Raw genomic sequence first — 18,469 nt, 5'->3', positions numbered from 1 at the left:
TATAATCTGTCAGTGTCAGGATGAGTGGGCTTTTTGTTTCTGTCAGGGTGGGGTCCAGGTTATTTGACAATGTTGTTAGGATATGCAAAGTCAAGAATCACTGTACACAACAATGATATCTGCTTTAGAAATTTACTTCAGTTTTATCATCTTAAAAGCAGTTTTCCCCTACTGAATATACTGGTAAAAAAGTGAATTTGGGGGACTTCCCTGGCGGTCCAGCAGGTAAGACTCAAGGGGCGTGGGTTCAATCCCTGGTCAAGGAACTAAGATTTCGTATGCCTCATGGTCAAAAACAAAAAACAACAAGAACATCCACGCCTGTGCTGATAGTTACACAAGTCTGTAAATATTCCAAAAATCACTGAATAGTGCAAGTAAAGCAGGTGAATTGTATGGTATGAAAATTACAACTCAACAAAAAAAATTTTTTTAATGAACTTGAGTACTTGAAAATGCAAGTGGCTCTTCCCACTTTCTCCTTCTCCCTCCCTCACACAACTCTCAGTCAATATTTCTTTGTAGCGCTCAGGAATGTCAGTTTAAAGAAATATAATAAGTGATTTTTATTGTAGATAGTCATAAAACTTTGAGAAAGACATTGAAATAAAGTAGAAAAAAAATCAATTCCTACTCTTTCAATTTAAGAGTTAATGAGGACGCTGTAGAAGTTTATGTTCCGATGAACTCCATCCTTTTAAAAAACCTACGAAACAAACACACGCTGACGCAGTTTGGATTTTCTTTTATCTCAGAGCCAAGAGCCAAAATGAAATTTACAGTGCTTGCTGTCGCCGTTGGACTAACTTTGCTGCTAGGAGTCCAAGCCATGCCTGCAAACCGCCTCTCCTGCTACAGAAAAATACTAGAAGATCGCAACTGTCACAGCCTCCCAGAAGGAGTAGCTGACCTCACAAAGATCGATGCCAACGTCCAGGATCACTTCTGGGATGGGAAGGGATGCGAGATGATCTGCTACTGCAACTTCAGCGAACTACTCTGCTGCCCAAAGTAAGGAAATGCAGTCACAGAACGTATGGTTGTAAAATGCATGCATAACAACTTTCTTAAGACACCTTCACAAGGAGTTTGCTGAAACTTGTCACCCTTTTCAATAAAATCCTATTCAGATCGGAGCTCTTTTTTAGGATCATCAACATTATGTATGTACTCAACTGAATGTTTTCATTTAAGAGACAGAGTTTGGCAGATTTTAGTTAAGCTAAATGAAAGACAAATTAAGAACATTCCAGTCTATTAAAAGGTTTTGGATAAAAGATCCCAGTGAACAGATCAAGTAACAGGATGGAAAAGTTTGGTTTATAATAGTGAGAGAAAAACCTTCTAGTTCCATATATGAGTTAACCAGAAATTAACTGAAGTTTCTACCAACTTGGAAAGTAGATGTATTTTAAGTATAATACAAAGGTAGATAAATCAATAGATTTTTAGCTCTTGATTTTAATGTAATCTTTTCCTGGTGATTGGGGAATCTCAAATACTGTGATCTTGCCTATTTCATTTGAAATTAGTTTTTCCAAATTACTTTCAACATATGTCATCATTGTTTTTCATTTTTCTAAGAAATCTGTGAGACAGAAAGGACAGATAAAACCGCTTTATCAGGGAAAGGTGCAGAGAGGTAAAATGACCAGCACCAACCACATAACTAGTTAATATCAGCTCTGACACTAGAACCCAGGACTCCTGATTTGGACCAGGTAATTTTCCTACCAAACCAGTTGGTTCTTAGGTGTTGTTCCCAGGGCAGCAGCTCCAGTATTAGCTGAGTTCTTGTTAAAAATGTAATTCAACCTTGGACCCCAGACCAAACCAGCTGGATCAGAAACAATGGAGAGGAAGCAAAGCAATTATGGTTTAAACCCTTTGAGTAATTCTGATTCATCATAAAATGTGAGAATCACTTGATTAAAGAATGATATCAAGAACTCAAGTTAACTGATTCCATAAAATGACCTAACTTTTCCTACATAAATGAAATGCCATCTAATATTAAAATATCATACTTAAAATTTTCTTATAAGACTTGAAACTGATTTACTGAAATGTAGTTATTTTATGATATAATTTTGTGATCATCTATTGTTAATGGATGAAATAGAAGTATGAATATATGAAAGTAGTTTCTATCTGATTTTGGGTTACTGCTGTTGCATTAGCAACAAATAGGTAAGTATATTTCTTTTTTTTTTTTTTAACCTGTAAACACAAATTTTGCATCTTTTTTTTTTCAGTTGCACTGAGATATAGTTAAATATAGCACTGTTCACATTTAAGGTGTATAGCACAATGAGTTGAAAGAAAGACAGCTGATCCTTGAACAACACATATTTGAACTGCATGGGTACACTTACCTGCAAATTTCTTTCACTAAATACATACTATAGCACTATATCATCTATGATTGGCTGAATTCTCAGATGTGGAACTACAGGTATGGAGGACTGACTGTAAAGTTATTCACGGATTTTTGGTTGCACAGAAGGTCAGTACCCCTTATTGCTGTATTGTTCAAGGGTCAACTGTATTATGAAATGATTACCATAATAAGTGCAGTTAACACAAATCCCCTCACATGGTCAAAAAATTGTTTTTCCTTGTGATAACTTTAGGATATATTATCTCAGAAACTTTCAAATATATCACACACAGTGTTAGTTATGGTTATCATGTTGTACACTGTATGCTAAGTATATTTCTACTGAGCCATAATCATAATACTACCTTGCACATACATATAATTTGATATTATTCCATGCATTTTTTCAAATGGAGTGGCATTTTATTACAAACAGCCCTCATTTTCCTAATTAGTTTATCCATATTTTCCCACCTTAATAATTCCAAGTCCTGTGGATCATATTTTGATTACACATAACATTAGTACAGAAGGTAGCATCACATTTTTACATATCACCTTAAGTGATTTTTCCAACAAGAGTAAAGTTGAGTAGCTCAACATTTCACCTTTCCCTATAAAACCTAGAAATGTATTTATTTGCTTCCCTAGAAAATTTTAAACTTCTGTTTCTTATCAGTAGATTTAAACATTATGCCCATTCCCACCCATAACAGAGAAATGAATTTTTTGGTATGATTGTAATGTTTTGAAGTCACCCAGTCTTTGCTTTTCTTTATCAATAAATGATAGCATCATGTCAATGGCAAATGGGGAAAAGTAGAAGAATTGATTACCTTCTTAATCTTTGTTGCTCCTGTGGCAAGTCTTCCCATTCATTCTCATTGTACTTTGTACACCTAAAAAGAACAGTTATGTCTGAAATCCTGGAAATCACTGTCCATTTTTAGCCCAGCAAAGACTAACATGTATCTTAATTTCCAGCTGGATTTAATTCATGTTCTACTCTTTTTCAGAGATGTCTTCTTTGGACCAAAGATCTCTTTTGTGATTCCTTGCAACAATCACTGAACATCTTCATGTATTCCAGACAAACCACCCATAGTTCCCCGCAAACAGCGCTACAATAGTGTAACTGTATTTCTGGTTTCTGTGCAGTGCAATAAAGCACAGATTCTACAAATTCTTACTTGTCTAAGCAAACTTGTGTTAAATAAGTAGTAATAAAAATTCAATTTAATTTTTCTCTGTGGACATTGTTTAAAATTTTTCACTAGAAAATTTTCATCTATAAGGCGTTTAATATGCTTGATAAAAGAATTCTGTTTTCTAGATGCAGAGCCATAACTGTGGATCAAAGATGAAGAATACTTTCACTTCTTCATTAACAGTTATTGACCATGTACACTTAATGGAGAGAACCAGAGATAAATTGAGGTTCTTGGAAGGGAAACTAGAAATTTTCTATTAATAGTAAGAGGGGAAAAGGGAGCCAACATGTGAATAAATATTATGCATGCCAAATACTTTAAGTGTATTTGCATTTTGCTCTTTTAAAAACAACAAAATTGTCAAGATAAGTATTCTTAAACCAATCTTTTAGATGCTAACTCAAGTTTAAGATATTTGCTAAAAAATCAAGACAGACTTTGAATAGAGTTCCAGCTCCAAAATACTCACATAGCTGTATCCTTAAAACTATGCAGCATACCCCTGACATGTCCCTTTTTGGGGGGAATAACAAAACACATATGAAAAGAAATGGATGTTGGATGAGAATTAAAAAGTCACACAAATTTTAAAGGTAAATAAAACAGATTCTTTCAAAGATATTTTCTGGTTGTTAGAGGCAGTATTGGACTATGCTCCATACCTTAGGAGTGTTCACTGACTGGTAGCCAGCAGAAGTAATTTCAGAAAGTCCTTCATGTTATAAAAAAAAATGTATTAAATACTTGCTCAGTGCCAGTTATTTGGGGATGTTAACAATTTGGGAATGTAGTAATGAATAAGATGGACTTCTCTTCTTGGAACTTGTATTCTACCAAAACAGTAATCATTACAAATATTTATAAATGTGAAGCCTGCTGCTCCAAAGAAGAAGTATAGAATGCTTTATAAAGTATTGCTGTGGGGAAACATTTGAGAAGCATAACACTTGTAGTAAAACTAGGAGATAACCATTTTGTGTATTAAAGTGACATTATTTCATTGAAATACATCCTTTGGGGTCCCTGATCTGTTTCTGAAGACCACATCCAGAACAGTACCTGGTATCTATTGAGTGTTCAATAGGTGTTACTGGGCTGAACAAAATAATTTTGAGGTAGTCAGAATTCAGTTCCTCTTAAAAGTTACAAAAGCATAAGTCAGAACATGTTTTCAAATAGTATGACCTCTGCAAAAATCCATGAAGTGGAATTGTTTAAAAAACTAAAATATATTGTTTAATCAACATAGCATATGATTTGATTGAGTTTTTTCTCCTTCACTGAAGTGAAGTATTAAAGTCAAACTAACTCATTAACAGAAATCTTACATCCTTTCTGGAACAGTACATAGAATAGGTAAACAAAGAAAATTATCAGTAAATCTGTAACATTTTCTACTCAGTAGAGACTGTCTCTAAGGAAGACAAAAAAAGCAATCCAGCAATGGCATTTTATTAAGTATCCCGTTAATGCTGCAATCAAACCCTGATGAGAAAAACAGTATTTGAAAAAAGGCTGAATATTTAATAAATGGAATTTTATAAATAAATATGATGATTTTCATCATATTCTTTCCTTTCTGGAAATAACTTGTAATATCCAATTATATTACATTCTTTTAGAAACAAATGCATTACATTGTTTCTATAATTAAAAAAAAGCACACATTGTAATATTTTGTAATAAAAAACAAAGCACACATTGTTTCTTATAAATTAGCAAATAAAGGTAAAAACATGAATGTTCACACAACTTATGCAACAGTCTCTAACTTGGTCAACATGTTTTTAAAAGCAAACATTTCATCCAATTATTTAATGAATAGATATTTTTTTCCATAGCTTTTAGCTACAAGATGTCTAACATTTTATTAAAAATGTACTGGGTGTTGATTTTATATCCTGCAACTTTACTATAGTCATTGATTAGTTCTAGTAATTTTCTGGTGGAGTCTTTAGGGTTTTCTATGTAGAGGATCATGTCATCTGCAAACAGTGAGAGCTTTACTTCTTCTTTTCCAATTTGGATTCCTTTTATTTCTTTTTCTGTTCTGATTGCTGTGGCCAAAACTTCCAAAACTATGTTGAGTAGTAATGGTGAAAGTGGGCACCCTTGTCTTGTTCCTGACTTTAAAGGAAATGCTTTCAATTTTTCACCATTGAGGATAATGTTTGCTGTGGGTTTGTCATATATAGCTTTTATTATGTTGAGGTATGTTCCTTCTATTCCTGCTTTCTGGAGAGTTTTGATCATAAATGGATGTTGAATTTTGTCAAAGGCTTTCTCTGCATCTATTGAGATAATCATATGGTTTTTATTTTTCAATTTGTTAATGTGGTGTATTACATTGATTGATTTGCGGATATTGAAGAATCCTTGCATCCCTGGGATAAAGCCCACTTGGTCATGGTGTATGATCTTTTTAATGTGTTGTTGGATTCTGATTGCTAGAATTTTGTTAAGGATTTTTGCATCTATGCTCATCAGTGATATTGGCCTGTAGTTTTCTTTTTTTGTGGGATCTTTGTCAGGTTTTGGTATTAGGGTGATGGTGGCCTCATAGAATGAGTTTGGAAGTTTACCATCCTCTGAAATTTTCTGGAAGAGTTTGAGCAGGATAGGTGTTAGCTCTTCTCTAAATTTTTGGTAGAATTCAGCTGTGAAGCCATCTGGACCTGGGCTTTTGTTTGCTGGAAGATTTTTGATTACTGTTTCAATTTCCGTGCTTGTGATGGGTCTGTTAAGATTTTCTATTTCTTCCTGGTCGAGTTTTGGAAAGTTGTACTTTTCTAAGAATTTGTCCATTTCTTCCTCGTTGTCCATTTTATTGGCATATAATTGTTGATAGTAGTCTCTTATGATCCTTTGTATTTCTGTGTTGTCTGTTGTGATCTCTCCATTTTCATTTCTAATTTTATTGATTTGATTTTTCTCCCTTTGTTTCTTGATGAGTCTGGCTAATGGTTTGTCAATTTTATTTATCCTTTCAAAGAACCAGCTTTTGGCTTTGTTGATTTTTGCTATGGTCTCTTTTGTTTCTTTTGCATTTATTTCTGCACTAATAATGAGAAAACAGAAAGAGAAATTAAGGAAACAATTCCATTCACCATTGCAACGGAAAGAATAAAATACTTAGGAATATATCTACCTAAAGAAACTAAAGACCTATATATAGAAAACTATAAAACACTGGTGAAAGAAATCAAAGAGGACACTAACAGATGGAGAAATATACCATGTTCATGGATTGGAAGAATCAATATAGTGAAAATGAGTATACTACCCAAAGCAATCTATAGATTCAATGCAATCCCTATCAAGCTACCAACAGCATTCTTCACAGAGCTCGAACAAATAATTTCACAATTTGTATGGAAATACAAAAAACCTCGAATAGCCAAAGCGATCTTGAGAAAGAAGAATGGAACTGGAGGAATCAACCTACCTGACTTCAGGCTCTACTACAAAGCCACAGTTATCAAGACAGTATGGTACTGGCACAAAGACAGAAATATAGATCAATGGAACAAAATAGAAAGCCCAGAGATAAATCCACGCACATATGGACACCTTATCTTTGACAAAGGAGGCAAGAATATACAATGGAGTAAAGGCAATCTCTTTAACAAGTGGTGCTGGGAAATCTGGTCAACCACTTGTAAAAGAATGAAACTAGAACATTTTCTAACACCATACACAAAAATAAACTCAAAATGGATTAAAGATCTAAACATAAGACCAGAAACTATAAAACTTCTAGAGGAGAACATAGGCAAAACACTCTCTGACATACATCACAGCAGGATCCTCTATGACCCACCTCCCAGAATATTGGAAATAAAAGCAAAAATAAACAAATGGGACCTAATTAACCTTAAAAGCTTCTGCACATCAAAGGAAACTATTAGCAAGGTGAAAAGACAGCCTTCAGAATGGGAGAAGATAATAGCAAATGAAGCAACTGACAAACAACTAATCTCAAGAATATACAAGCAACTCCTACAGCTCAACTCCAGAAAAATAAATGACCCAATCAAAAAATGGGCCAAAGAACTAAACAGACATTTCTCCAAAGAAGACATACAGATGGCTAACAAACACATGAAAAGATGCTCAACATCACTCATTATCAGAGAAATGCAAATCAAAACCACTATGAGGTACCATTTCACACCAGTCAGAATGGCTGCGATCCAAAAGTCTGCAGGTAATGAATGCTGGAGAGGGTGTGGAGAGAAGGGAACCCTCTTGCACTGTTGGTGGGAATGCAAGCTAGTGCAGCCACTATGGAGAACAGTGTGGAGATTCCTTTAAAAACTGGAAATAGACCTGCCTTATGATCCAGCAATCCCACTGCTGGGCATACACACTGAGGAAACCAGAAGGGAAAGAGACACGTGTACCCCAATGTTCATCGCAGCACTGTTTATAATAGCCAGGACATGGAAGCAACCTAGATGTCCATCAGCAGATGAGTGGATAAGAAAGCTGTGGTACATATACACAATGGAGTATTATTCAGCCATTAAAAAGAATATATTTGAATCAGTTCTAATGAGGTGGATGAAACTGGAGCCTATTATACAGAGTGAAGTAAGCCAGAAAGAAAAACACCAATACAGTATACTAACGCATATATATGGAATTTAGAAAGATGGTAACAATAACCCTGTGTACGAGACAGCAAAAGAGACACTGATGTATAGAACAGTCTTATGGACTCTGTGAGAGAGGGAGAGGGTGGGAAGATTTGGGAGAATGGCATTGAAACATGTAAAATATCATGTATGAAACGAGTTGCCAGTCTAGGTTCGAAGCACGATACTGGATGCTTGGGGCTGGTGCACTGGGACGACCCAGAGGGATGGAATGGGAAGGGAGGAGGGAGGGGGGTTTGGGATGGGGAACACATGTATACCTGTGGTGGATTCATTTTGATATTTGGCAAAACTAATACAGTTATGTAAAGTCTAAAAATAAAATTTAAAAAAAAAAAAAAAAGAAAATATACTAACACCATCTTTCAACTGAATGAAGTATGTACTACTACCATCATCCCTACTCTATGGACAAAAATGGCAAGGCTTAGAGATTAAGTGGTTCATCCAGAATTACATTATCAGAGCAGTAGAGCCAGGTTTTGAATATGGCCAGTCTTCCTCTAGAACTCAAGTCTTAACCTCTGCTTTACTTAATAGCATCATCTAATCTATTTCCTTTTCAGGAAAGCAAACTTACTTGTATGAGACATACGACTGTACATTTCATATAGTTTATATATGCTAAATGCTTACTGAATAACAATAACAATTTATCTTTGACTTTCTATATTTTTGTTCTCACTATAAATTCCATGGTGCTGAGCACAAAGTTGATGGTTGTTGGTAATACTTACTAATATCTCATCTCTTCTTGATGAAATTTTTCTTTTCCTCATCATAATGTATAGGGATGCTTTGCTTTTTTTGTTTGCTGGGATTAAGTACTAATCCTAGAGGATTATTAAAGATTGGAAGCAATATGGAGAAATAAAACAATGAGCAACAATTCTCAAAGGGAGAGAAGGACAGGTAAGAACGTTCACAGATTATTCTGCAACTTTAACTTCCTTATAATTGCTCATAGATACACAGGAATTCTTTTAATAATAAATTGTTTTAGCAAAGTATTATGGCAGGTGCTTCTAAAATGTAAATAATCTGTCAGTAAACACTATGGGCTTTAAAATAATTTTCACAAAAGGAAAAAAATTATCAAATTCATATATTTCTAAATCATATTGCATTAACAGCTTATACCTAAATTTTTTTCTCAAAGAATTAAAAAGAATCTGATATTTTAAAAGTATAGTAAATTGACATTGAATTAGCTCCCTCAATTTACTTCTATAAAATTATATCACCAAAATGTTCTCATTTTTGTATAGTGGTATAACTGGAAAGCAATGCATGGCACACATGTAGCCAATATACTCTCAGAATTTTACAAATAAAGACCTATAGTAAATTTTAAATGAAAAAAGTATATGTGATCTATGTTTCTAGAGTCTTAGAAGTCAAAATATAAGTCTGTTGGGTATTATGGATATAAAACTGACTTGATGTCCATTTAAAATATACATTAAAGGAGATGTACACACAATACACATGCACACAAACATATGATAATCCAGTAGCAATTCCTATGATTATTATTTGAGAACTATAGTTGACTATGAAGGCAATGGCACCCCACTCCAGTACTCTTGCCTGGAAAATCCCATGGATGGAGGAGCCTGGTAGGCTGCCATCTATGGGGTCGCACAGAGTCGGACACGACTGAAGCGACTTAGCAGCAGCAGCAGCATGTAGACTATAAATGTAACTGGGACATGACACATACAGTAAACTAAAGTTTATAGTATCAGCTTTTAGCTACAAATAAATATAAGCAATTTTATGATCTCAAAAAAATGAATTCTATAGTAAATAGTACACACATTTGAAAAAAATAGATATACATATGTAAGACATTTCTTGACACTTTTAAACTAACTTAAGATAAATGAATAAGCAATAACATGACAAAAATTTATTTTTGAACCACTATCACTTGCCTAGATCATAATCTAAATTTTGCTATCAAAGCTATGCAAATCCATGTAAATAGCAGTAAAGACAGCTGGTCTGGCCATACTAATATCAAACAATATAGATTTTAAGTTAAAAAAATTGTACAAGAGACATTTTGTAGTTAAATAAAGGGTCAAGCTACAATAAGATTTTAATATTACAAATATATACACACCAAACAACAGAGCCAGAAAATATATGAAGGAAACTAACAGAAGTTAAAGGAGAAAAAGACAGTTCTACAATAATAGTTGGAGACCTCAATTCCTTACTTTAAATAATGGAAAGACATCTAGACAGAAAATTAAAAAGGAAATAGGGGATTTGAACAATACTCTAAACCAACTAAACCTAACAGACATATACAAAACACTTCATCCAATGATAACAGAATACACATTCTACTCAAGTGTACATGGAAGATTCTTAAGGATAGACTGAAGCATATTTATGTTAGCACATAAAACACTTTTCCGTAAATTAAAAAAATTGAAATCATACAAGCTATTTTCTCGAACTATAATGGGATGAAGCTAGAAATCAATAACAGAAGAAAAACAGGAAAATCAACAAATATGTGGAAATCCACAAATGCATCCTTAACAACAGTGAATCAAAGAAGAAAAGCAGAGAAAAATTAGAAAATAATTTAAGCATGAATGAAAATAAAAATAAAACATACCAAACTTATGGGATGCAGCAAAAGAGGACCTCAGTGGGAAATTTATAGCTGCAAACATATACATTAATAAAGAAGAAAGATCTCAAATCAACTGAATTTTGCACTTTAACACTAGAAAAAGAAGAGCACACTTAATCCAAAACCAGTGGAAGAAAGAAAATTAAAAAAAATTAGAGCAGATATAAATGAAATAGAAAATGTAAAAACAATATTCAACAACCTCAAATAAAAAATAAACAAAATTGATAAATCTTAGCAACACTACTGAAAAAAAGGAGAGAGAAAGCACATATAACTAAATTACAAATAAAAGCAGGGGCATTACACTTCTTACAGAATACCCTCTAAATCTCATTTTCTGAGAATTTCCTCTCAACCTCATTTTCTCAGAGCTCTATCATACTCTCCTTCAAGCACAATTCCACTCACCCACCTTCTCTCAGAAACCCTTCTAAAATTCCTTCTCTCAGGAATCTTCAAAATCTCTTCCTTGCCTTCAGATTCCATCAGAAATCTTCTTTGTCTCAGAACTCCCTCAGAAATCAGATTTTTTTTAACTTCAGAATTATCTCAGGAATCTTCTTTCCCTCAGAATTCCTTAAAGAAATCTTATTTCCATCAGAAATCTCCTTCTTTCCCTCAGAAATATCCTGCTTTCCCACAGAATTCCTGAAGAAATGTCTTTCTATCTCTGAGAATTCCCTCAGAAATCTGTTCCTTAATCTCAGAATTATCTCAGAAATATACAGAATTTCTGCAAAATTCCCTGAGAAAACACCTTTCCCTGAGAAATATCTAACTATCTCTCAGGTATTTCCTACTTTCTCTCAGATATCTCTGTCTTTTCTTCAGAATAACTTAAGAAATCTCCCACGTTCACATAGAAACTCCTCAGAAATAACCTCCATTCCCACAAAAAAAGCCTCAGAAATCTCCTCCTTACCCTCAGAAATCATACAAAAATCCCTCATGACCTCCTTATTTAGGTCATTTTAACTCAGAACTTCTTAATTTCTCATAGATTTTTTACCTTAGAAGCAGTAGTTTGTGTCAGGTTTTTGAGAAACCTTCTTTTTCTATCAGATTGAGTTCAGAAGTCTCTAGATTCTGTCAGATTTTACTTCAGAATCCTATGGTTTTGTTATATATTACCTCACACCTCTCTAACTTGGGATATGTTCTCTCATGATTTGCCTCAGAACCCTCTACTTTCTGTCAGATTTTACCTGAGAACCCTCTAGGATCTGTCAGATTTTTACCTCAGAACCCTCTAGTTTCTGTCAAAATTTACCTAAGAACCCTCCAGTTTCTGTTATATTTTACCTCAGAACCCTGTGGCTTCTGATAGATTTTACCTAGAACCATATGGTTTCTGTCAGACTTTAGCACAGAACCCTCTAGTTTCTGGAAGATTTTAACTCAGAGCGTCCTAGGTTCTGTCAGATTTTACCTCAGAATCCTCTAGGTTTTCTGAGATTTTACTTCAGAACCCTCCAGTTTCTGTCAGATTTTACCTCAGAATCTTCTAGTTTCTGTCAGGTATTACCTGAGAACGTCCTAAGTTCTACTGGATTTTACTCAAAATGTCCTAGGCTTGTCAGATTTTACCTCAGAACATTCTAGGTTATGTCAGATTTTTACCTTTTACCTTTCGGTTCTGTCAGTTTACCTAAGAATGTCCTAGGTTCTGTCAGAGTTTACCTCATATCCCTCTAGTTTCTGTCACAGTCTACTTCAGAACCCTCTAGGTTCTGTCAGATTTTACCTCAGAACCCTTTAGGTTCTGTCAGATTTTACCTCAGAACCCTTTAGGTTCTGTCAGATTTTACCTCAGAAACATCAGATTTTATGTCAGAAACCTTTCAATTCAGTTCAGTCGCTCAGTTGTGTCTGACTCTTTGTGACCCCATGGACTGCAGCACACCGGGTTTCCCTGTCCATCACCAACAACTGGAGTTTACTCAAACTCATGTTCATTGAATAGGCGATGCCATCCAACCATCTCATTCACTATTATCCCCTTTTCCTCCCACCTTCAAACTTTCCCAGCATCAAGGTCTTTTCAAATGAGTCAGTTCTTCATAATAGGTGGCCAAAGTACTGGAGTTTCAGTTTCAGCATCAGTACTTCCAATGAATATTCAGGACTGATATCCTTTAGGATGGACTAGTTGGATCTCCTTGCAGTCCAAGGGACTCTAAAGAGTCTTCTCCAACACCACAGTTCAAAAGCATCAATTCTTTGGCGCTCTAACTCTCACATCCATACATGACTACTAGAAAAATCATAGCTTTGACTAGACAAACCTTTGTTGGCAAAGTGCTGTCTCTGCTTTTTAATATGCTGTCTAGATTGGTCATGCCCACTCCAGTGTCCTTGCTTGGAGAATCCCAGGGACAGAGGAGCCTGGTGGGCTGCCGTCTATGGGGTCGCACAGAGTCAGACATGACTGAAGCAACTTAGCAGCAGCAGCAGCAGCAGGTTGATCATAACTTTTCTTCCAAGGAACAAGCGTCTTTTAATTTCATGGCTGCAGTCACCATATGCGGTCATTTGGGAGCTCCCAAAAATAAAGTCTGCCACTGTTTCCCCATCTATTTGCCACGAAGTGATGGGACCAGATGCCATGATCTTAGTTTTCTGAATGTGGAGTTTTAAGCCAACTTTTTCACTCTCCTCTTTCACTTTCATCAAGAGGCTCTTTAGTAGTTTTCCACTTTCTGCCATAAGGGTGGTGTTATCTGGATATCTGAGGTTATTGATATTTCTCCCGGCAATCATGATTCCAGCTTGTGCTTTGTCCAGCCCAGCATTTTTCATGATGTACTCTGTATATAAGTTAAATGAGCAGGGTGACATTATACAGCCTTGACTACTCCTTTCCCAATTTAGAACCAGTCTGTTGTTCCATGTCCAGTTCTAACTGTTGCTTCCTGATCTGCATACAGATTTCTCAAGAGTCAGGTCACGTGGTCTGATATTCCCATTTCTTTTAGAATTTTCCACAGTTTATTGTGATCCACACAGTCAAAGGCCTGGTCATAGTCAATAAAGCAGATGTTTTTCTGGAACTCTTGTTTTTTCGATGATTCAATCTCTAGGTTTTGTCTAATTCTATCTCAAAACTCTCTAGGTTCTGTCAGATTTTCCTCAGTACTCTTTAGGTTCTATCTGATTTTACCTCAGAAGCATCAAGTTTCTGTCAGATTTTACCTCAGCAGACTCTAGTTTCTGTCAGATTTTATCTCAGAATGTCTTAAGCTTGTCAGATTTTACCTCAGAACACTCTAGGTTGTCAGATTTTACCTCTGAACCCTCTTCTTTTTGTCAGATTTTACCTCAGAAAGTCCTAGGTTCTGTCATGTTTTACCTCTGAACCCTTTTTTCCCTTGAGAAATCTCCTTCAGTCCCTCAGAAATCTTCTTTCCCACACAATTTCCTCAGAAATCTCCTTTTCTTTAGAATTCCCTCATTATTTCCTTCTTTCCCTCAGAAATCTGCTTACTTCCTTCAAAATTCCCTCAGAAATCTTCTTTCACTGAGAAATCTCCTTCCTTCCCTCAGAATTTCCTTAGAAGTCTTCTTTGCCTCAGCACGGGGTGGGGTTGGGGGAGGAAGCAAGGGCATTATTAGCAACCTTACAGAAAGTAAAAGTAGTATAAGTGAACAGTATGAACAAATGTATGATAACAAACTGTCTAATCTAGATGAAACAGACAAATTCCTAGAAACACATAATTACCAAAGCTGACTCAAGAACAAATAGAAAACCTCATCTACCTTATAATAAGTAAAGGGATTCTATCAATAATAAAAAATTTTCCATCACAGAAATGTCCCAGACCAGATGGTCACTAGTGACTTCAATCAAACTTTTAAAGATCAATTAATGTCAATCCTATTTAAATTTTTCCAAAAACCAAAAGAGGCAACATTTTCTAACACATTCTATGAGGCTAGCATTATCCTAATAGTAAAGTGAGATAAAAACAGTAGAAGAAACTACAAACCTATGATAGCTATATTCATATCCCTTATGAATACAGATGCAAAAAGTCTTCAACAAAATAGTGACAAACCAAACCCAACAACATAATATAAGTATTATATACCAAGTGATATTTTCCCCAGGAATGATAGGGTGATTCAACAAAAGAAAATAATTTAATGCAATACATTACATTAATAAAACAAAGGAAGAAAGCACATGAGTACTTCAATATATATAGAAAAAATATTTGTCTGAATTCAATACCCTTTCATGATAAAAACAGGAAACTAAGAATAGAAGGAAACTTTCCTTATAAAACAAAGAGCATTTATGATATACCCACAGTTAATATTATACTCATTGGTAAAAGACTGAAAACTGTCTTCATAAGGAAAAGAACAAGACACAGATGCCTACTTTCATCATTCCTATTCAATATTGTACTATAAATCCTAGCCAGAGCAATTTTGCAAGAAAAATAAATAAAAGGCATCAAATTAAAAAGAAGTAAAATTATCTCTACTTAAAGATAACATGATTTTGTAGATAGAAAATCTCATAAAATCCACTAAAATACTACTAGAGCTCATAAATGAATTCAGGACAACTGCAGGGTCAACACACACTATCAGTTTTCTATACACGAGTAATGAATAATGCAAAATAAGATATTGAGAAAACATTTCCACTTATAATTTCATCAAAAGAATAAAATATCATGAATAAATTTAACCAAGGGGTAAAAGACTTGCCCACTGGAAACTAGAAAACATTACAGAAAGAAATTAAAGAAGACCTAAATAGATGGGGAAACAGTGGAAACAGTGTCAGACTTTAGTTTTTTGGGCTCCAAAATCACTGCAGATGATGACCGCAGCCATGAAATTAAAAGATGCTTGCTCCTGGGAAGAAAAGCTATGACAAACCTAGACAGCATGTTAAAAAGCAGAGACATTACTTTGCCAACAAAGGTCTGTCTAGTCAAGGCTATGGTTTTTCCAGTGGTCATATATGGATGTGAGAGTTGGACTGTGAAGAAAGCTGAGCACCGAAGAATTGATGCTTTTGAACTGTGGTGTTGGAGAAGACTCTTGAGAGTCCCTTAGACTGCGGGGAGATCCAACCAGTCCATTCTAAAGGAGATAAGTCCTGGTGTTCATTGGAAGGACTGATGCTGAAGCTGAAACTCCAATACTTTGTCCACCTCATGCAAAGAGTTGACTCATTGGAAAAGACCCTAATGCTGGGAGGGATTGGGGGCAGGAGGAGAAGGGGACGACAGAGGATGAGATGGCTGGATGGCATCACCGACTCGATGGACATGAGTTTGGGTAAACTCCGGGAGTTGGTGATGGACAGGGAGGCCTGGCGTGCTGTGATTCATGGGGTCACAAGGAATCGGACACGACTGAGTGACTGAACTGAACTGAAAATTAACGGAAAGACATTCCATATTCATGGATTGAAATACTTAAAATTTTTAAGATGGCAATTATCAAGTGATCTACAGAGACAGTACAATCCTCATCAAAAGTCTATGGTCTTTTGGAGGGGGCAGAAATAGAAAAACTAGTCTTCTAATTCATATGTAACCGCAAGGGTCTCCAAGTATCCTAAACCATATTGAAAAACCTGGAGAAGGGAATGGCAAACCAGTTCAATAGTCTTGCCTCGAGAAACCCATGAGCAGTATGGAATAGCCAAAAAGATGCGACACCAGAAGATGAGTCACTGAGGTCAGTAGGTGTCCAATATGCTACTGGGAAAGAGCAGAGAAAGAGCTCCAGAAAGAATGAAGAGGCTGGGCCAAAGCGGAAACTATAGTCCATTGCGGACGTGCCTGATGCTGAAAGTAAAGTCTGATGTTGTAAAGATCAATACTGCATAGGAACCAAGAATGTTAGGTCCATGAATCAAGGTAAACTGGACTAGGAATTGGTGTACTAAAAACGAATGGGAATGGACAAATTCAATTCAGATGACCATTATATCTACTACTGTGGGCATGAAAGAAATGGAGCAGCTCTCATAGTCAACAAGAGTCCGAAATGCACTACTTTGGGTGAAATCTCAAAAATGACACAATGATCTCGGTTCATTTCCAAGCAAATCATTCAACATCACAGTAATCCAAGTCTATGTCCCAACCACTAATGCCAAAGAAGCTGAAGTCAAACAGTTCTATAAAGGCCTATAAAACCTTCTAGAACTAACACCAAAAAAAAGATGTCCTTTTCATTAGAGGGGATTGGAATGCAAAAGTAGGAAGTCAAGAAATACCTAGAGTAACAGGCACGTTTGGCCTTGGAGTACAAAATGAAGGAGGGCAAAGGCGAACAGTAATTCGCCAAAATGCTCTGGTCATAGCAAACACTCTCTTCCAACAACACAAGAGAAGACTCTACACATGGATATTAACAAATGGTCAATACCAAAGTCAAATTGATTATATTCTTTGAAGCTGAAGATGGAAGCCCTCTATACAGTCAGCTAAAACAAGACCTGGAACAGACTGTGGCTCAGATCATGAACTTCTTATTGAAAAATTCAGATTTAAATTGAAGGAAGGGAAAACCACTAGACCATTCAGGTATAACTTAAATCAAATCTCTTATAATTATACAACAGAGGTGATGAATAGATTCAAAAGATCAGATCTGACAGACAGTGCCTGAAGGACTATGGACAGAGGTTCTTAACACTGTACAGGAGGCAGTGACCAAAACCTTCCCCAAGAAAAAGAAATGCAAGAATGCCAAGTGATTGTCTGAGAAGGCCTTACAAATAGCTGAGAAAGGAAGAGAAGTGAAAGGCAAAGGAGAAAGGGAGAGATATACCCAACTGAATGCAGCGTTCTGGAGAATAGCAGGGAGAGATAAGAAAGCCTTCTTAAGTGAACAATGCAAAGAAATAGAGGAAAACCACAGGATGGGAAAGACTAGATATCTCTTCAAGAAAACTGGAGATACCAAGGAAATGTCTCATGCAAAGATGGGCACAATAAAGGTCAGATACAGCAAGGATCTAACAGAAGCAGAAGATATTAAGAAGAGGTGGCAAGAATACACAGAAGAACTATACAAAAAAGATCTTAATGACCCACATAACCATGATCGTGTGGTCATTCACCTAGAACCAGACATCCTGGAGTGTGAAGTCAAGTGGGCCTTAGGAAGCATTACTACGAACAAAGCTAGTGGAGGTGATGGAATCCAGCTTAGCTATTTTAAATCCTAAAAGAGGATGCTATGAAAGTGCTGTACTCAATATCCCAGCATATTTGGAAAACTTAGCAGTGAGCACAAGACTGGAAAATGTCAGTTTTCATTTCATTGCCAAAAACAGGCAATGCCAAAGAATGTTCAAACTTCCACACAAATTGTGCTCATTTCATAAGCTAGCAAAGTAATTCTCAAAATACTTTAAGCTAGGTTTCAACAGTACATGAACTGAGAACTTCCAGAAGTACGAGTTGGATTTAGAAAAGGCAGCAGAACCAGAGATCAAACTGCCAACATCTGTTGGATCATAGAAAAAGCAAGAGAATTCCAGAAAAACATCTACTTCTGCTTCATTGACTACGCTAAAGCCTTT

General features: G+C 35.7%; 2 protein-coding genes across 5 annotated transcripts in view; one reads left to right on the top strand and one right to left on the bottom strand.

Annotated features, from left to right (window-relative positions):
• SAP30 (Sin3A associated protein 30) overlaps positions 1–18,469 on the bottom strand; it is a 42,512-nt gene that overhangs the window by 13,721 nt on the left and 10,322 nt on the right. The window contains exons 4-6 of one of the 4 annotated variants that reach the window (XR_008713298.1): positions 3,217–3,279; positions 1,735–1,837; positions 554–999 (exon numbers count right to left, since the gene is read on the bottom strand). Coding sequence is in view for 3 of the 4 variants with exons in the window: in XM_055577672.1 (XP_055433647.1) it covers positions 3,262–3,279 (18 nt within the window). In the remaining variant the exon portion in view is untranslated. Of the gene's footprint in view, positions 1–553; positions 1,003–1,734; positions 1,838–3,216; positions 3,280–18,469 lie in introns of those variants that run through there. The other 3 variants (XM_055577671.1, XM_055577670.1, XM_055577672.1) reach the window with 3 other exon arrangements.
• Positions 763–3,540, top strand: SCRG1 (stimulator of chondrogenesis 1). Its single transcript, XM_055577673.1, has 2 exons — positions 763–1,011; positions 3,397–3,540. Exons 1-2 carry the CDS (start codon positions 770–772, stop codon positions 3,449–3,451), a joined length of 297 nt encoding a protein of 98 aa, XP_055433648.1. The 5' UTR covers positions 763–769; the 3' UTR covers positions 3,452–3,540.

Source organism: Bubalus kerabau, chromosome 4 (assembly GCF_029407905.1).
Source record: "Bubalus kerabau isolate K-KA32 ecotype Philippines breed swamp buffalo chromosome 4, PCC_UOA_SB_1v2, whole genome shotgun sequence".
Classification (NCBI taxonomy): Eukaryota; Metazoa; Chordata; class Mammalia; order Artiodactyla; family Bovidae; genus Bubalus; species Bubalus kerabau.
This window is presented reverse-complemented; position numbering and strand designations above follow the sequence as displayed.